Source organism: Salmo salar, chromosome 15, assembly GCF_965601325.2.
Source record: "Salmo salar chromosome 15, fSalSal1, whole genome shotgun sequence".
Classification (NCBI taxonomy): domain Eukaryota; kingdom Metazoa; phylum Chordata; class Actinopteri; order Salmoniformes; family Salmonidae; genus Salmo; species Salmo salar.
The window spans coordinates 40,409,746-40,430,606 of NC_138305.1; the positions used below are offsets into that span (position 1 = coordinate 40,409,746).

General features: G+C 39.9%; 2 protein-coding genes and 1 pseudogene across 2 annotated transcripts; all 3 read right to left on the reverse strand.

Annotated features, from left to right (window-relative positions):
- Positions 1-3,777: 3,777 nt before the first annotated feature.
- On the reverse strand, positions 3,778-15,861 carry LOC106571351 (syntaxin-7). The gene is made up of 10 exons (XM_014144324.3): positions 15,576-15,861; positions 14,766-14,879; positions 14,448-14,517; positions 14,231-14,321; positions 11,367-11,504; positions 7,168-7,217; positions 6,528-6,630; positions 4,796-4,868; positions 4,345-4,427; positions 3,778-4,223 (listed from the first exon to the last, which is right to left on the reverse strand). The coding sequence occupies exons 2-10, from the start codon at positions 14,848-14,850 to the stop codon at positions 4,128-4,130; spliced, it is 789 nt and encodes a 262-aa protein (XP_013999799.1). The 5' UTR covers positions 14,851-14,879; positions 15,576-15,861; the 3' UTR covers positions 3,778-4,127.
- Positions 15,862-17,178: 1,317 nt separating this feature from the next.
- LOC106571514 (trace amine-associated receptor 13c-like) lies at positions 17,179-18,204 on the reverse strand (annotated as a pseudogene).
- A 372-nt stretch (positions 18,205-18,576) lies between these two features.
- On the reverse strand, positions 18,577-20,175 carry LOC106571513 (trace amine-associated receptor 1). Its single transcript, XM_045695241.2, has 2 exons — positions 19,915-20,175; positions 18,577-19,807 (listed from the first exon to the last, which is right to left on the reverse strand). The coding sequence occupies exon 2, from the start codon at positions 19,786-19,788 to the stop codon at positions 18,751-18,753; it is 1,038 nt and encodes a 345-aa protein (XP_045551197.1). The 5' UTR covers positions 19,789-19,807; positions 19,915-20,175; the 3' UTR covers positions 18,577-18,750.
- Between the last annotated feature and the right edge of the window lie 686 nt (positions 20,176-20,861).

Here is a 20,861-nt window from a genome sequence, read left to right on the forward strand (position 1 = left end):
TTGTTGTGCATACAGGTGGCTGTCGCTGTAGGCAGTGCAGTATAGGACCGTGAAATGAAGGGGAAAGTGGGGTAAGTTGAGACATTGTTCACATTCTGCATCACTCTCAAGGGAAATATAGTATTCTTTCTAACAAAGACATCTAAATATATTTCAGGATGTTGTGCATCCCTGGAAATGATCAGAATTCATGTAAACAAGACAGTTTTGAAAACATAGCATGTCCAAAAAAAAAGTGGTTTCCTAGCACAACTTACCCCCGGTTAAATATTAACACTACCTTTTAAAAATCATGTCGGTCTTTATTTCCCAAACACAATTCAACATAATCACAATCACTTTTTGTCTTTTAAGCATATTTAACACAGGCTTAACACCTAATAACACTTTGTACTTTAACACTTTTAACATAGGCCAGGCCCTGTTATTACCGCATATCCCAGTGATGGGAAGAAAACACTTACATTTGCCATTGGCTCAACTTACCCCAAATCAAACATTTGAACTTTCATGCTAGGGTTAGGACATCATATTGAAGCTTATAGAGACCCCAACTGATGTATAAAACAATCTTAAAATGATCCACTTTGGTTTAGATACAAGCACCAAAAAACCTCTAACACAAATTCACTTGACTTGGTGACCTAACTGTGGACCTAACTTGCTTACCAGTTTTGCCATGGGGTTTCTTTCTCCCCAGGCTTCATTAAATTATTACCATTTCCTAAATGTTAAGTCAAATTATTAATTTTGTCTATGGTATCCTAGAAACAAGGGTGGCTCAATTTACCCCACTCTGCCCTATCAAATTTCACTGCCCGTATCACAACACAGAGGGTGCAGAATGGATGTGTGACAAGCACATCAATTCAGAATGGTGCAACAGGCCAGGGAGCCTGGTACAATGTATAGTTAGACACTGGATGGATAACCTCTGAACATGTAAGGACATAATAGCCGATTTGCCTAAATGCCAACCAGAGATAAAAATATAAAAAAGCTCCACGTAAATGTATCAGGCTAAAATAGAATACAGAGGACGAAAAATAAGTGTTAAAGTGATGCTACATATGTTTCATATAATTTTAGCCAGTCGTTTTTAAACAGCATACAGAAGGCCTGTTTCTCATATTTCACCGTCATATTTTGTGTGAAAAATTAAACATCTTTCTTAAATTGAACTTTTCCTAAATTTATCAGTGCCATCCAGTCTGTACATGCAACTTCATCTGTCAAGAGATCAACTGCAGGGAGAAAAACTGGCAAAACTTCCAGGAACTGCTACTCCTCCAGAAACACACCTACATGCAAGAGGAGGCGAGGAAATAAAAATCACCCACTGCATAAAATGGTAAATGTGTTGGAATTTGTATATGCTCATTTTCACAAAAATCCTTGTTCAACAAGAATAAGGCAATTAAGCATATGAGATTGAGTACACAAATCAGGGTTTTATTCTGTTATTCAGCCCATGTATCATGTTTCAGGAGTATATTGTACAGTATAGCTTCCTCCCTCAGAAAAACTGGACAAAACCAAGAATCAAAAAGAAAAAGTATATTATTTAAACTTTTGATATGCAACTTTTCCATTGAAAACACAAAGCAGATAGAAAGTTGTGTAGCCTAAAGTACAACCAAAACACACTGAATTAAAGAAGAATGATGATTAGTAGGCAAAGGTCAGAATGGTGGAAAAAGGGAAGCCAGTAATTAAGAGCTCATTGCATCTAGTGCTGCACTGCTTTTTATTGAAGAAAGGGAAAACGGAAAAAGCTGTATAAAAACAGATCAGATTTTTGTGAGGCAGCAAAAACATTCACAGTTCCACAATAATTGTATAACCCATACTGTGCCTTCAGAAAGTATTCACACCCCTCGACTTTTTCCACATTTTGTTGAGTTACAGCCTGAAATCTAAAATGTATTACATTTTAAAATGAAATGTCTTCAGTCAATAAGTATTCATCCCCATTCTTATGGGGAACCTAAAGTTCAGGAGTTTAAAAAAATTATAATTTAAAAAAAAGAGCTTAACAATTCACATACTAAGTTGCATGGACTCACCCTGTGTGCAATAATAGTGTTTAACATTTTTGAATGACTACCTCATCTCTGTACCCCACACATACAGATAACTAAGTTCCTTCAGACGAGCAGTGAATTTCAAACACAGATTCAACCGCAAAGACCAGGGAGGTTTTCCAATGTCTCACAAAGTTGGGCACCTATCAAATCAAACATTTTATTTGTCACATACACATGTTAAGCAGATGTTATTGCGGGTGTAGCGAAAAGCCTGTATAGAACTTCGGTAACATTTTGCTCAAATTTGCTCAGTTAAAGTCCCCAGCTACAATAAATGCAGCCTCAGGATATGTGGTTTCCAGTTTGCATAAAGTCCAATAAAGTTCTTTGGGGGCCGTCGTGGTGTTGGCTTATGGAGGAATATACACGGCTGTGACTATAACCGAAGAGAATTCTCTTGGGAGGTAATACGGTCAGCATTTGATGGTGAGGTATTCTAGGTCGGGTCAACAAAAGGACTTGAGTTCCTGTACATTATCACAATCACATCATGAGTAGTTAATCATGAAACATACACCCTCGCCCTTCTTCCTGGAGAGATATATATATATATTCCTGTCTGCACGATGAACTGAGAAACCAACTGGCTGAATGGACTCAGACAGTATATCCCGAGAGCCATGTTCCCATGAAGCAGAGTATGTTACAATCCCTGATGTCTCTCTGGAAGGAAATCCTTGCCCTGAGCTCGTCAACCTTAATATCCAGAGACTGAACATTAGCGAGTAATATACTCGGAAGTGGTGAGCGCACCTCCTGAGTCGGAGTAAAAGTCCACTCCGACTTTTTGGTAGATGGGTAAAAAAATAAAAAGCAAACATTGAATATCTCTTTGGGCATGGTGATGTTATTAATTATACTTTGGGATGGTGTTGCAATACACCCAGTCACTACAAAGATACAGGTGTCAGAGAGGAAAGATTCCACTCAGGGATTTCACCATGGAGCCAATGGTGACTTTAAAACTGTTACAGAGTTTAATGGCTGTGGTAGGAGAAAACTGAAGATGGATCAACAACATTGTAGTTACTGCACAATACTAACCTCAATGAAGGAAGCATGTACAGAATACAAATATTCCAAAACTTGCATCATGTTTGCAATAAGGCACTAAAGTAAAACTGCAGAAAATGTTGCATCATGTTATGCTCATCATTGGCAAGGAATAGGGAGTTAAGGATAAAAATACATCAGAATAGAGCTAAGCACAGGCAAAATCCTAGAGGAAACCTGGTTCAGTCTGCTTTCCAACAGACACTAGGACATTGAATGTTCCTGAGTGGCCTAGTTGCAGTTGTCAATTAAATTGTCTATGGCAAGAAAATGGCCGTCTAGCAATGATCACCAACCAACTTGACAAAGCTTGAAGAATTGTAAAAATAATCATTTGCAAATATTGCACAATCCAGGTGTGCAAAGCTCTTAGAGACTTACCCAGAAAGACTCACATCTGTAATCGCTGCCAAAGGTCATTCTAAAGATGTATTGACTCAGGGGTGTGAATACGATTGAAAATGTGATATTTCTGCATTTCATTTTCAATACACTTGCAAAAATGTCAACAACATGTTTTCACTTTGTCATTCCGAGATATGGTGTGCATATGGGTGAGAGAAAAAAGCAATTTTTGAATTCAGGCTGTAACAAAATATGGAATAAGTCAAGCAGCATGAATACTTTCTGAAGGCACTGTACATATGTATTTATACAGTGAGAATCTTTGTGAGATTAAATAAAAATGCATAAATTGCTTCATAGGAAAAAAAAGGCTTGAGGTGAAGAATAAGCCAGCACTCTGAGGAACTTGACAGCAAAAGTGATGCAAGATATTACTTAGCATTGCACAATTCTTGGCCTCTGGTGCATAGACTAGGCTACAGTGCATAATAATTAGCAGGTACTGTATCACACAAGCCTATTCCAGGTCAATGCTGTGTGTATTCTTCTTACTATAGTTTTATGGCCATGAGATTTGTAACTCAAACTTAGTCCTACATAATCATTAAAATGCCAGGACCAAAGAGTATGTGAAAAGCATCATCATCCTTTGACTGATGCCCAGATGATTAAACCAACGACAACAGCAAGAACTGCCAGAACGACAATGAGAATGCAGATCTTCTTCCTAGATTTGCGCTGAAAGGGGCAAAAGAAACACTTAACGTTATAAGAAAATGAATTTGATGCGGCATTGTAAAAGATACAGAAAAAGCATAATGATTTATTCACCCTCAAAATAGTGATTAATGTTACCTACCTGATAGTCTGCAGCCTGTGCTAACTGCTGGGTGGCATTCTGAACATGAAGGTCAGCAGTTTCGACATTGGCCTCTATACTGTCTAGGGGTATAAATGCACAGTGAAAGGGTCATTCTCTCACAGAGGTTCAGTTTTGGTTGAATGTTTTCTTGAAAATGTTGCTGAAAACGTTAGAACCTTTGACTTGTACACCATGACGATGACTAGCCTCTCAAATGATGTCATTATCACGTTAACATCCCTTCAGTTTTAACTGTGGGACATAATCGTGTGTCTAGCTAGCGTAGCTGTTTGTCATCCTCTGTTCCCAGAAAACTCAGACTGTTCTCCATAAAGACTCCTAAACATGCAGTACTTGATCCCTGTAGGCGTATGCTGTCAATGTTTTGACAGTGGAAAAGTTTCTAACAGTCAGAAGTTTAGAGGAGTAAATGACAATGTATGCTTACCGATCACATCCCCTTGCTCATGGACCATCATTCCCAAGTCCTTAAATATTTCATTTATATCTGTAATATCAGACTAAAAAAAGATAAAATAAGCATTGAATAAACAGACAACATAACAAATTAAATGGACTGGATATAAATCCATTATGTAAGTGTGATTTGCAGGATAGCATAAGGCAGTGATCATCAACTAGATTCAGCCGCGGGCCAATTTTTTCTTGAGCAGATGGTCGGGGGGCCAGAACATAATTACAAGTAATTTGTTGACTGCAAATTGACAGCAAGAAGCCCAATCTTTTACAAAAACATAATAATTTCAAACCTTGCTTGCATTGGTATAAGTTCACGTGTCTCTCTATTATGCATGGGAATACTTGGGAACAGATTTGGGAATGCTGATCCTCAACACTGGGGCCCCTCAGGGGTGCGTGCTTAGTCCCCTCCTGTACTCCCTGTTCACCCACGACTGCATGGCCAAGCACGACTCCAACACCATCATTAAGTTTCTTGACGACACAACAGTGATAGGCCTGATCAACGACAACGATGAGACAGCCTATAGGGAGGTCAGAAACCTGGCAGTGTGGTGAAAGGACAACAACCTATCCCTCAATGTGAGCAAGACAAAGGAGCTGATCGTGGACTACATGAAAAGGAGGACCAAACAGGCCCCCATTAACATCGACGGGGCTGTAGTGGAGCGGGTCGAGAGTTTCATGTTCCTTGGTGTCCACATCACCAACAAACTATCATGGTCCAAACACACCAAGACAGTTGTGAAGAGGGCATAACACCTTTCCCCCCTCAGGAGATTGAAAAGATTTGGCATGGATCCCCAGATCCTCAAAAGTTCTACAGCTGTACCATCCAGAGCATCCTGACAATTTGCATCACTGCCTGGTATGGCAACTGCTTGGCATCTGACCGTAAGGCACTACAGAGTGTAGTGCGTACAGCCCAGTACATCACTGGGGCCAAGCTCTCTGCCATCCAGGACCTATATACTAGGCGGTGTCAGAGGAAGGCCCAAAAAATGGTCAAAGACCCCAGTCACCCAAGTCATAGATTGTTCTCTATGCTACCGCATGGCAAGAGGTCCCAGAGCGCCAAGTCTAGGACCAAAAGGCTCCTTAACAGCTTCTACCCCCAAGCCATTAGACTGCTGAACAATTAATAAAATGGCCACCCGGAATATTTACATTGACCCCCACGCCCTTCGTTTTTAAACTGCTGCTACTCGCTGTTTATTATCTATACATAGTCACTATACAAATTACCTCAACTAACCTGTACTGGTACCCCCTGTATATAGCCTCGTAATGTAATTTTCTTGTGTTACGTTTTGATTTTATTTTATATTTTAATTTTATTTAGTAAATATTTTCTTAACTATTTCTTGAACTGCATTGTTGGTTAAGGATTTGTAAGTAAACATTCCATGGTAAGGTCAACACCTGTTGTATTCGGCGCATGTGACATATAACATTTGATTTGACCTCTGAAATTAAAATCACTTGGAGCTGATTTTATGGTGTTTTTACAGTCCGATATGTAAAACAATTATTATCTGAAAACTTAGGGGGGCAAATAAAATCGCCTTCGGACCACATAAGCTATGACTACTGTATGGCTTATGGTATAAGATAATTTAAAGGAATGAAAGACTTCCAGCAAAATCATAATTTAACCCTGAATCTTGTTCACTAATTTTGAGTAATAGGAGTGCTGTCACCTCTAGCTGTCTGATGGAAGTCTCTCTCTCCTGGATGAGCTGCAGGTCCTCTTCAGTGATGGCCACCTCCTGGGACTGTGACTGGACCTGGGCCTGCCCCCCACTGTAGAGTCAGACATGGGGAAGACGTGGTGAACCACCCAAAGCAAACACTCACCTCCCACTCCGTCTGTCTGTGCTAGAGAGAGATGGGCCTGATGGGCCTGTAAAGACTGACATGTTAACACTAAAGTAGATGTTTAGATAAACTAGCAGTTAGAGAATAGTCAACTATGGGTTTTGTATGTGAATATTCATTTGATGGTTAAGCGATTCATAGTAGAACAAAAGGTCCAGACATATAAAAAAAAGAGCTAAACCCCAATAGACCAAATAAAAAATATTATCTTAACTGTAAAAGAGGATGTTTACATTCTCCACAACTGTATGCAATAATAGAGGAATCAGGATTATGAACTCTGGGTAAATCCATTAAATATGAGTGTCTACAGTGGTTCCTTCCTCTGTGGTCGGCATGCAGTTGTATGTGGCAACAGACAGTGGGATGTATTTAAACAGCTTGCACAGTATGTTTAGTGCAGCATGTCTGTGTACTATTTCACTCAAAAATCACGAGACCACTGAAATGCTGAACTCTGACCTTTCAAAGACGTTTCCATTTCCTCCAAAGCTGTCGTCAGGATAGCCACCCTGAGGGTGGACAGAACAGTCAGTCTGATGATCTCTAATTTCAGGTGGGATTTGATTTATGGCTTTATGTGTAAAGTGACTACAGTTTGGGAGGAAAGACCACACTTGAAACATTTACAATTCCTCCCCTCGACAACCAAATAACTGACTACTCCTCCGATCACCAATCAACGGCTGTATATACACTACATGACCAAGTATGTGGACACCTGCTCATCGAACATCTCATTCCAAAATCATACGCATTAATACGGAGTTGGTCCCCCTTTGCTGCTATAACAGGCTTTCCAATAGATGTTGGAATATTGCTGCGGGAATTTGCTTCCATTCAGCCACAAGAGCATTAGTGAGGTAAGGTACTCATGTTGGGCGTTTAGGCGTGGCTAACAGTCGCTGTTCCAATTGATCCCAAAGGTGTTCGATGGGGTTGAGGTCAGGGCTCTGTGCAGGACAGTCAAGTTCTTCAACACAAATAGCGACAAACCATTTCTGTATGGACCTCGCTTTGTGCATGGGGGCATTGTCACGTGAGAAACAGGAAAGGGTCTTCCCCAAATTTGAAATCACAGAATCATCTAGAATGGTCACTGTATGCTGTAGCATTAAGATTTCCCTTCACTGGAACTAAGGGGCCTAGCCCAAACCATGAAAAACAGCCCCAGGCCATTATTCCTCCACCAACAAACTTTCCAGTTGGCACTATGCATTCGGGGAGGTAGCGTTCTCCTGGCATCCGCCAAACCCAGATTCGTCCATCGGACTGCCAGATGGTGAATCGTGATTCATCACTCCAGAGAACTCGTTTCCACTGCTCCAGAGTCCAATGGCGGCGAGCTTTACACCACTCCAGCTGACGCTTGGCATTGCACATGGTGATCTTAGGCTTATGTGTGGCTGCTCGGCCATGGAAACCCATTTCATGAAGCTCCCGACGAACAGTTCTTGTGCTGATGTTGCTTCCAGAGGTAGTTTGTAACTCGGTAGTGAGTGTTGCAACTGAGAACAGATGATTTTAATGCACTACGCCCTTCAGAACTCCGCGGTCCTATTCTGTGAGCTTGTGTGGCCTACCATTTTGCGGCTGAGCCCTTGTTGCTCCTAGACGATTCCACTTCACAATAACAGCACTTAACAGTTAACCAGGGCAACTCTAGCAGGGCAGAAATTTGACAAACTGATTTGTTGGAAAGGTGGCATCCTATGACGGTACCATGTTGAAAGTCACTGAGCTCTTCAGTAAGACAATTCTACTGCCAATGTTTGTCTATGTAGATTGCATGGCTGTGTGCTTGATTATATACACCTGTCAGCAACGGGTGTGGCTGAAACAGCTGAATCCACTAATTTGAAGGGGTGTCCACATATACTTATTTAACACACATATACAGTGGGGGAAAAAAGTATTTGATCCCCTGCCGATTTTGTACATTTGCCCACTGATAAAGAAAGGATCAGCCTATAATTTTAATGGTAGGTTTATTTGAACAGTGAGAGACAGAATAACAACAAAAATATCCAGAAAAACACATGTCAAAAATGTTATAAATTGATTTGCATTTTAATGAGGGAAATAAGTATTTGACCCCCTCTCAATCAGAAAGATTTCTGACTCCCAGGTGTCTTTTATACAGGTAACGAGCTGAGATTAGGAGCACACTCTTAATTAAAGGGAGTGCTCCTAATCTCAGCTTGTTACCTGTATAAAAGACACTGTCCACAGAAGCAATCAATCAATCAGATTCCAAACTCTCCACCATGGCCAAGACCAAAGAGCTCTCCAAGGATGTCAGAGACAAGATTGTAGACCTACACAAGGCTGGAATGGGCTACAAGACTATCGCCAAGCAGCTTGGTGAGAAGGTGACAACATTTGGTGCGATTATTCACAAATGGAAGACACACAAAAGAACTGTCAATATCCCTCGGCCTGGGGCTCCATGCAAGATCTCACCTCGTGGAGTTGCAATGATCATGAGAACGGTGAGGAATCAGCCCAGAACTACACGGGAGGATCTTGTCAATGATCTCAAGGCAGCTGGGACCATAGTCACCAAGAAAACAATTGGTAACACACTACGCCGTGAAGGACTGAAATCCTGCAGTGCCCGCAAGGTCCCTCTGCTCAAGAATACATATACATGCCCGTCTGAAGTTTGCCAATGAATATCTGAATGATTCAGAGGACAACTGGTGAAAGTGTTGTGGTCAGATGAGACCAAAATGGAGCTCTTTGGCATCAACTCAACTCGCTGTGTTTGGAGGAGGAGGAATGCTGCCTATGACCCCAAGAACACCATATCCACCGTCAAACATGGAGGTGGAAACATTATGCTTTGGGGGTGTTTTTCTGCTAAGGGGACAGCACAACTTCACCGCATCAAAGGGACGATGGACGGGGCCATGTACCGTCTAATCTTGGGTGAGAACATCCTTCCCTCAGCCAGGGCATTGAAAATGGGTCGTGGATGGGTATTCCAGCATGACAATGACCCAAAACACACGGCCAAGGCAACAAAGGAGTGGCTCAAGAAGAAGCACATTAAGGTCCTGGAGTGGCCTAGCTAGTCTCCAGACCTTAATCCCATAGAAAATCTGTGGAGGGAGCTGAAGGTTTGAGTTGCCAAACGTCAGCCTCGAAACTTTAATGACTTGGAGAAGATCTGCAAAGAGGAGTGGGACAAAATCCCTCCTGAGATGTGTGCAAACCTGGTGGCCAACTACAAGAAACATCTGACCTCTGTGATTGCCAACAAGGGTTTTGCCACCAAGTACTAAGTCATGTTTTGCAGAGGGATCAAATACTTATTTCCCCCATTAAAATGCAAATCATTTTATAACATTTTTGACATGCATTTTTTATTTCTTTTGTTGTTATTCTGTCTCTCACTGTTCAAATAAACCTACCATTAAAATTATAGACTGATCATTTCTTTGTAAGTGGGCAAACGTACAAAATCAGCAGGGGATCAAATACTTTTTCCCCCCACTGTACATATACACACCCACACACACACATACAGTGCATTCGGAAAGTATTCAGACCCCTTGACATTTTCCACATTTTATTACTTTACAGCCTTGTTCTAAAATTGATTAAATAAGAAATTCTCATTCTCCACACAATACCCCACAACGACAAAGCAAAAACAGCTTTTTAGGAAAGCTGTTTTTGGAAATGTATTAAAAATAAAAACTGAAATATCACATTTACATTGATGAAGAGAAAAAAAACTATTTAATACCATTTTAGAATAAGGCTGTAACGTAACTAAATGTGTATATACACAGTGCATTTGAAAAGTATTCAGACCCCTTGACTTTTTCCCACATTTTGTTACGTCTTGATTGTTCCAAACTTCTTCCATTTAAGAATGGAGGCCACTGTGTTCCTGGGGACTTTAAATGCTGCAGAAATCTTTTGATACCCTTCCCTAGATCTGTGCCTCGACACAATCCTATATTGGAGCTCTACAGACTATTGCTTTGACCTCATGGCTTGGTTTTTGCTCTGACATGTACTGTCAACTGTGGGACCTTATATAGACAGGTATGTACCTTTCCAAATAATGTCCAATCAATTGAATTTACCACAGGTGGACTCCAATCACATTGTAGAAACATTTAAGGATGATGAATGGAAACCGGATGCACTGGAGCTCAATTTTGAGTCTCATTGGAAAGGGTCTGAATACTTATGTAAATAAGGTATCAGTTTTTCATTTTTAATACATTTGCAAAAATGTCCCAAAAAAATGTTGCTTTGTCATTATGGGGTATTGTGTGTAGATTGACGAAGATCATTTTTTTTGTATCCATTTTCGAATAAGGCTGTAACGTAACACATATACACACACACCCAGTAGCTTTAAACCTTTTCCTGCATTAAACAAAAACGTTAATGTTGAAGGTGTGGTCTGGATCAGTGGAGGCTGGTGGGAGGAGCTATATGAGGATGGGCTTATTCTAATGGCTGGAATAGAATTTGTGGAACGGTATGAAACGTTTCAAACATATGGAAACCACGTTTGAATCCGTTCCATTAATTCCATTCCAGCCATTAAAATGAGCCTGTCTTCCTATAGTTCCTCCAACCAGCCTCCTCTGGTCTGTACCTAGTAAAGTTTGTGTACATTTTTGATGATTACTAACCGACACTCTGGACTCGGCACGGACTCTGGCAACACACGCCTTCTCTTTCTGAGCAGCCTGCCTCTGTGTCTTTTGGAAATTGGCCAGTGCATTGGAGAAGTCATTGATAAATCGGTCTTTCTGGATCTTTCGCTGGCGCTAGAAGAGAGGTATATGTAAACAAATGAGTCAACATCCCATACAGTGTTCATGATACTGTGCCATAGCATCACTCGTTAATCTCAACCGATAGATAATTATTCTTAGGATTTCCATCTCAGGCCCTCATGTCCTACTTTACATAAGCGAAATACTAACAACTAATTATGTGACTTATATGAAAAACATTTATATATTTTTTCGTTAGCAAGAAATACAACTAGAATGTGTTTGCAATTAAACCCATCATTTGTCTTTCCATTGTGTAAATTAAACATCCAGGACAGTATTGAAAAACAGAAAATGTGGATGTTTGTAAGAATTGCTTTATTCCTGCCATGGCGTGCAGTCCAAACTTTCCTTATGAGCTCTACAAAAATGCAATAATTGCTTTCTTTACCACACACAAACAAACAGAAATTCCTTCAACACTGTTGGATTTCTGCTGTCAGGAAAAATGTTCATGCAGTGTGCCTTGGGCCTTCCTTGAACGAGAAGGCACAACTACGAAAACAGGAAATAAAGGCTTAATGCGTTTAAGAATAGTGCACCAGCAGTATATATAAATAAAGGCGGATCCGAAAGTAACCCCCCCGCCCCCCTGGAACCCTCTTCCCCAGAGCTAAAGATCCGAAACACGTTCTGCGCAAGCTTTTCTTTAGCTCTACTTTACGCACACATTTGAGGTCACCCTCTCTTCACATTTCTCACTGTCAATCGTGAATGATAATTCTACAAGTTTTACCGGTGAAACGTCCATGTAGCATCTGCATGCCAACCATTTGATCTCAATCACAATTTCATGGGAATATGCAGTGTTGCACACAGTACAGTGTTGTTTTGAATTATCTACAGCAGTGGTCACCAACCTTTTCAGAGTCAAGATCACTTTCCCAGTCAAAAAGCAAGCAGAGACCTACCGCTCAGATTTATTTTAAAACATGACTAAAAACATTTGACATTAACCTAATATAAAACAGTTCTAGACCTAATACATTTCCTAGTACATTATCACAGCATTTTGGCTATGCCTGTCCTGCCAATATTGTTATTCTCAGACCATATTAGATTTCAAAACTCAAGCTTTGATAACAAAATAGATCTGCTAATGTAGCACTTGCTGTGGACCATAAATTGAAATAATTTGCTTTTTATTTTACCAGACTGATGGTACCTGCATCTGGGAACTCAAGAAAAGAAAACTGAGGTCAACTCATGATATCAGTGATCTTCAGGTCGGAAAGTCTGAGCTTTAGAAAGATGCCCGAGTTTCCAACTTGGAATTCGGAGTTGGATGACCATTTAAAACGATTGTTCCCAGTCGGATATCGTTTTCTATTCACCCCCCGAGTTCCCAGTTGTTTTGAACATGGCATTAGTCTCAGCGGAGGGAGAGAGCAGCAGAGAGCTATCCGATTGGCCAGCGCAGTAGGCACACTTCATTTAGCTCTCCTGGTCTGGCCTGTAGGCAGAGTTTGTCCCTTCAGACAAATGTTTCAAAATGGGAGCACTTTGCCTACCCGGCGCACAGGGCTTCTTGAACCAACTGCACCTACCACAAACAGCGTAACACGAATTGAAAAACACTAAATTGGAGCGCAAGGCTTTATCATTGGCTTTTCTACAGAAATGTTTGGTGATCGACTGGTTAGTGACCAATGCTTTTACTATTATATTCGGTTCTGTTATGTAGAATACTATCATTATGTGATTTTCAGGTTTAATTTTATTAAATGAGCACCATTCATCACTGAAATTCACCAGAGTAGCCTGTTCTCCAGGCAGCCAAACGAGTAGGCCTAGAGCAGTGAGTAAAGGAGGGAAACCCACGGCAGCGGGTTCCAGAGAAATCAGAACTGCAGCCACTCCGATAAATAAAACACGGTACCTTATCGTTCCCTATTATACAGTATCAGCACACCATGTAATGGCAAAGTAGAAATATATATTTTTAAATGACATTCTTTTGAAAGGAAATTGTTATCCAATTTATAATCTCATAAAAGTAAAACATTGAGAATGCAGGGTAAGTTTGTTGAAAGTTGGCTAAGATAAGACGCAAATACAAAGCGGCAATCAGCAGTTAAAACAAAAACAAAGCATACTCCCCAACACTGTTTCAGCATAACGCGAGGGATGGGACTGGGAAAATGTAACCACTCTCAAATTAAAAGACAGAGCTATGGATGCAAGGACTGACCAGCCATGATATAAAAATTATAGTTTTAACCATGTTTTTTTTAATGCTATACAGTGTGTTTACATTTACTTTGTTTACAAACATTAAGAATAAAACAAGCTTATATTTGGGGTTCTGATGGGGTACGACCATTGAACTAAACTCATGGAGGCATGTATAAGTAATATTCTTCAAGAATCAATGAATACATTTAAGTCCAAAAATGGATGTAGCAACTGCTGATTGCCCCTTTAATGACAAATGCATTCATAAAAAGGTGAACGGAGGGCACTATTACAAGTGCAATTACTTACATTTTTTTTATTGAAAAGTTGTGTTGATTGACACTTGAAACTCACAAGGAACAGGTCATCCAAGGACCAGCTTAGACAACACAGGCCAGTCCACCTAACATGTGACCAATGAGAACTGAGGTGCTGTTCATCTAGCCGTTTTCACATTACTGTGTGAATAATGTTCTGTCTGCTATTGTACAGTAGTTACTATACCTTTTGTTGCTTGTTGTACAAAAAAAGGTGTTGAGTACCTGTTCAGTTGTGACAGGCAAAGAGCCAAATTGCTTCACACTTCGGTCGGTTTCTTTGGCAAGGTGGTTGACATTCTGCCGTTTCTGCTGCCTACATTGGAAAGTCAAAAGCCTAATTTAGATAATATTCCATTATAATACATATACCTGCATGTAAAAACATCTTTAAAAAGTTACAGACTACAAGAGACTTATTCTGATTAAAACAAAAACTCACAGTTGCTGTCTGAGCTCAGTTGTGTCTTGTGGTGTTCCCAACTTATCCACAATACTCTGTATTTCAGAAGCTGGTAGAAACAAGGCACACATTGTAACACAAAACAATACGTGTTCATTCAATAGGAAAAGTATTACATTTGAAAATGAATTCAAAATAAAAATATAATGTAGATATATTAATACTTTTGAGTCTACCCCTAGGCCTCATAGGATATGTATAGTAGTAGCCTATTGGCCTACTAAAGTCTGAGGACATAACAAAACTTGTTTATACTGTTGTGGTTGTGTGCACAGTTTGTTCATGTGTATCAATTACTTTGTTGCGCTATCTTTTGGATGTTGGAGATTATCGTCTGAGTAAGCACATTTGGGTCCTGCACTTTTCCGTACTGGTAGGCCATCGTTGACACATTGGGAGTCTCCCCAAGACCTTGAAATATAAAATGTTACAAGTATTGTTGTCAGTCACTCACATGGCTTGCCTCAGTTCACTTCTATTCACTCCCACCTGCTTTATGTATTATGTACACTCATTCCCCTAGACATACATACGTGCTGTCGCCAAAGTGAGAAAAATCCCATATGCTTGTATAAAATAGTTTTTGAGTGAATAAACCATGAATGTTGAGGAACATAATAGGCCATCAGTAAGAGAAACGCATGAATGTACACAAGAGTACAGTCTGCAAGAGGTTATTTGAAGTTCATCAGCCAGCCATCCAATCAGATACAGGCATTGGAAGAGAGCACAGGCAGGGCAAGCTAACACCCTCAACCTGAAAAACCAGAAAAATGCGGAAATACGAAAACCTGAATAACTGGGCATGGATGAATGTCAAATACGCCCCCTCCCCACTGTGTCTATTTGCTACTCGTATATCATCATATACATTTCATCAAACGCTAAAAACATGAATAGCCATGTTCATTTAGATCAAGGAAATACTGCAGAGATACATTGTTGTATCTCCAGTTGCACAAATGCTGACAACTTTCAGTAAACATTTAAAATCCCTTTCAGGTCGCAGGAATTACAGCTTAATTGTCGCTTGTCGACATTTACTAATCATTGCATATCCAAACATTGCCGATGGCAAATTTCGGGGAACACTAAATATTCGTTTACCTTAATGAGTTCTGTCTTGACAGTCTGCTCGGCCTACACTCTGCTTCCTGATCTGTGTCATGTTTTTCTAGTCACATGATCCACTCTATGCTGCTTTACAGCAAAGATCAAATCAGAGTGCAAGAGGGGAAGTGAGAGGATTTACTTCGCCCAAAATCTTTCCACGAAAATAAGACCACGAAGTGAGGAATTTGTGCATGTAGGTCAATGAGAATGTCGAATTTGGTCAACACAAATGTAATTGATTGCTAATTTGTTACGTCTTGCTTATTTTAACGAATAGAAGTTTCATAATGGTTTGGTTGTTACAAATGCACAGATATAATTGGACGCACATGGCATTACGGTAACTTAAAATATATATATTTTTAGAACCTAACACAGCAGGCATAAAAAAAACTCCTGAAACTAGATCCCCCACATTCTGGTCTTGACGAGAATTTAACAAAAATGTTAGTAGAGCTTCTCTTCTGCACTGTTCAACCAATCCAGAAAATGTGGATGAGGAGTTAAGACGTAGCGTCGCCTTGTTAACGTCCAAAAACAGAGGTGACGTCACGCGCTCTCACTTCCATTTCCACTAACAACCAGAACATCCTTTTATAATCAGCCTCGGCGGGGCTAAGGCTACATTGTGCCTGTTGTTTATATGCGTATTTGCCCTCTCAATGGCTAGAATGGTCCCACTTGATCTCGCCTCCTCCTGCCTGCCTTCCATCTTTGAGGACATGCTTTTCCATCGTTAGAGCAGCTGTCTTCTCACTATAATAGATCATCTTTGATAAAAAAAATGTTTAGCTCAGACAATGGGACTGGGAGCCCGGTACCTGTGATTGTTTAGTTCAACTCTAGCCATTATATGATTAGACACAAGATGATTGAGTTACAAAAAAAATCCAGACACATTTTATGTACTTTATGACGCTTTACTCTAAGGTAGGCCTGTGCTACATTCAAAATACAATAAGAAAGGATTTATAAGTAAACACAGTTACGTGAAGAAGACCAGGCAAATATCGACACTAGTATAATGTGCAGAAGATGTTTCTCAAATGCTTCTCTTCATTTGCCTCATTGAAAACGCTATCCAAGGTGGACAGATCATTGCTTAGGTAAAGAAAACTGCCACTAAGCCACATAGTGTACATGTATTGAAATGAATCCTTTTCTGAGAAGTAAATTACAGTAGCTGGACAATTCATCCGCCTCCCCAAAAAAGGGGAGGTTCCATACCGTTCACACATAATAGTTGTATATTATATTGATGTAGCTTTACAATAGATCATGTAGTAGCAAATACATTTATATAGGAATAATTTCTATTGAATATTTACTTTGCACTTTCTTCCACTGCAAATCTACCATTCCAGTGTTTTACTTGCTATATTGTATTTACTTCGCCACCATGGCCTTTTTTGTCTTTACCTCCCTTATCGCACCTCATTTGCTCACTTTGTATATAGACTTATTTTTCTACTATATTATTTATTGACTGTAGGTTTGTTTTACTCCATGTGTAACTCTGTGTTGTTGTATGTGTCAAACTGCTTTGCTTTATCTTGGCCAGGTCGCAATTGTAAATGAGAACTTGTTCTCAACTTGCCTACCTGGTTAAATAAAGGTGAAATAAATAAATAATTAAAAATAAATAAAATGTGACAATAAGATTAAGACACTTTCGAAACCACGGATAAAACAGTGCATAGATTATTGGATTTGCAGTAGAATTAAAGTTACCCAGCCAGATAAACACTTCAAAGAGAATAGGTGGTGTGCTAAAGTTTGTGTATGGATCAACTATGAAATTAACAAAGAAAGGCAGCCAGCAAAAGATGAAAACACCCACCACAATGCCTAAAGTTTTAGCTGCTTTTCGCTCTGACCGTTGAGACACCACACCTTTATCTCGCTCATTGGAATTCTTTTGGCTGTCTTCAATCTTCCTTAGATGTTCTTTTGCCACCAAAAGTATTTTGGTATACAAACCCACCATTACAGAGCATGGAAAGAAAAAGGCTATCAATGTGTCTAGGGCGCCCCACAGAGCATTAAAGACAATATTACAGCTTCCCAGGCAGTATATGGATGCAATGAATTCATCCAGTCCTCTTACATTTGCTTTTGAATATAATAGGCAATAGGAGTACAATGCAGCAACGGCCCAACTGGCAAAAACCATGAGCCATGCAATTGGTATAGTAATCTTGGTGGAATAATGAAGTGGATTGCACACAGCCTCATATCGATCTATGGCTATGAATACCAGGTGGAAAATTGAAACAGATGTGAGGAACATATCAGAATGCAGCAAACAAAAAGCATCTCCAAAGTAACAGCAGCCCTCCACAGGCCTCATTGTACTAAAAGGCATCACAGTCACTCCAAGCAGCAGGTCTGCAACTGCCAAAGACATTATAAGCATGTTAGTTGGCGTGTGGAGCTGTTTTATGTGAGCAATGGAGATAATGACCACACTGTTCCCTAGAATTGTGACCAGCATACCTGAAACAAACAAAAAGTATAAAGCAATTTGAACCCCTCAACTGACAATTTCTCTGGTGCAGGAGGCATTTGATTCTGGGTAACAGAACAGCTTTGGATCCAGATGTTGATGAGATGAGATATCCATTGCCAAAAACAAAAATACATTCAAGTTAGAGCTGATAACTTGCTACTGTAGTCACAGGTGCAGGTGTGTGAGTGGTGCTGAATCCAGCACAGTCTTAGAAGAATGACAGAGTTTATATACTGTATTGGACATATTTTGGGCACACCCTTTTCCCAGCTACCAGCCAGTTATAATAGGTTACATGATTTACATCTGTGTATATTATATGTGTATATTCAAGTAATGTACAGTATGACAGTATGATAGTTACGTAAAATAGTGATGTCATGACCTCTAAGCTCAGAATTACTGTTCCAACCGTGTGTACCTCAAGTAGGCACTAGGAGGAGACAAAGAACACTATTAAACAAGGTGACAGGCACAGGCATCACAGGCATTGAAACACATTTATTTCAGGCAAACAGCTTTATATGAAACAGGTTAAAAGCAGCTTCTGTTACATTTTTACTCAAGCTTTATCTTTTAGTTGTATAACTGTCACATGTTACATCCCACCATAATTCATATATTTATTTGAACACACATCATACAATGTCAACTGAAACTTTACTCAGAATACAATCTAAATCTACAAGAACCTCTGTGAAAGATGTGACCACTGATGATGATTTTCAAAGCCCTCCTGAACCAAGTGTAAAAGAAAGCATAGACAATAGGGTTAAAAGCAGAGTTCAAATATCCAAACCAAACCAAAGTATCCCCCAACAGCGGGGGGATGGAGTACTGTATGAAAGGGTCAATGATGAGGCACAAGGAAAAGGGACTCCAGCAGATTAGAAACACTCCCACTACTATTGCAAGAATATTTGCCCCTCGTCTCTCTCTACGTCCAGAGTCTGCCTCTTTAAACTGACGAGATAAATCTTTAATGGACCTGGCCTGAGCCCTGGCAACCCAATATATCTTGGAATATATACAAATCAAGATCATGCCTGGGATGTAAAAACTGAAGGAAGATGCTACTAAAGCCGCCACTGGACTAAAGAACACCTGACAGCCTCCAATGCACTTGACATGTGTTTCATAGAAATCCTCCCTGCCTTTCAGATTGATCTCAGGGAAGATCATTCCATAAGCAAAAATGGCAGGGACCAGCCAACTGCTGGTGATCATGATCAATACAGTGTTATTGGTGATGATCAGTCTGTACGACAGTGGCCTGCAGACAGCAAAGTAACGGTCAATGGAGATGAAGGATAGATGGAAGATGGAGGATGTGCTCAGCATAATATCAGTGCTGGTGTGGAGCTTACACAGAAACCCTCCTAGGTACCAACAGCCCTGGACAGAGCGCACAGCACTGCATGGCATTACAAACACTCCCAGAAGGAGGTCACACACAGCCAGGGAAACGAGCAGTTGGTTTACAGAGGTTTGGAGCTGCTTGAAGTGTGCAATGGAGGTGATGACCAGAAGGTTCCCAATAACAGTCACCAGTATGGCTAACACCATCGATGTGAACATCGGAACCTGAACGCTCAGGGGTCGAGCAATCCTCACACACGATCCACTCAAAGACTCGTAGCAGAAAAGAGTCGGTGATTTCACAGTGCTGTTGAGGTTCGAAGTATTTGAGAAGTCCATTCCACCTGGTGTTTTAGGCCTAGAGACAAGGAACAATTTGATCACATCTTTAAATGTGTTTTTCAACATTTTTCATGTTTTCATCAGTCATCTACATTTGTGTTTGCAAAAATGAACTGGACTTACGTTCAATTCAAGTTTTGCAAGAATAGTGTTACTGTAACAGATGGAACACTGAACTGCTAGTCCAAAACGTTGTTCTGAGTCAGATTATTGGGCTTCTGAAAATACAACACATCCTGCTGGTAATGCTTCCCATCGGAATCCAGTTTATTTCTAAAAATAACACAAATGAGGGCAATGCACTTGAGGGAAAAATGGCTATGGTAACACATTCCCATATCAATAGTAAGCCGTTACTATCTTCACGAAATAGTTACACATTTAATAAACAGTTTTTATCAAACTTTTATACTATATATTCATAGAATGTAAATGTAATCATGCAACTTGAACAACTACTTCTGTACATGACTAGTATCAACAACAATTTCACATCACAGAAGTTAATGAAGCAAAATTGGGGTAGCATCAACTAGTCATACTGTGTGGGGTTCTTGATTGAAAGGTCACAAATAAAGAAAATAGTGTTTGAATGTCATCTTTCTTATTCTTGCTCCTTTGAAAATATGAAAAAGTGGTATGAATAGACAGACTCCATGCAATCAACCTAAAACTGATACTCACCTTAATATCTACAAATATTGTGCGTTTATTTAATTAGTTCTCAGCAATCAATACCTTCATCCGTATTACTTCATTGGAAACACTAAGCACTGATTTTGAGCTCTGGTCAGGATCCTTTCAGCTGAGGGAAACAAAGAGACAAGTAAACACTGTAGTCATGTTGACTTGTTGAACAATTGGTTATGAAATTATGGTGTGTAATAAAGATCAATCATATGAAAAGTTTAATCTCACCTAATCATAGTCAGCAAACCATGCACAACCTCCTTCAGTCTCAGGCTCTACGAGCACCTAGACTTTCCTCTGAGCATTATATAAACAGACGGATGCTGCTTCACAGCCAATGAAATTTGAGTTTTAGTCTGTGGAGACTCCTATTGTATGTT

Bases quoted from the DNA above. Each gene is read 5' to 3' on its own strand.
- LOC106571351 (XM_014144324.3), bottom strand. From the start codon at position 14,850: ATGGCCTACCAGTACGGAAAAGTGCAGGACCCAAATGTGCTTACTCAG. The intron at 4,428-4,795 runs GTAAGCATACAT...TTATACCCCTAG, and splicing joins TGAGCAAGGGGATGTGATCG to ACAGTATAGAGGCCAATGTC. The intron at 4,224-4,344 runs GTAGGTAACATT...TGCCCCTTTCAG, and splicing joins CACAGGCTGCAGACTATCAG to CGCAAATCTAGGAAGAAGAT.
- LOC106571513 (XM_045695241.2), bottom strand. From the start codon at position 19,788: ATGGACTTCTCAAATACTTCGAACCTCAACAGCACTGTGAAATCACCG.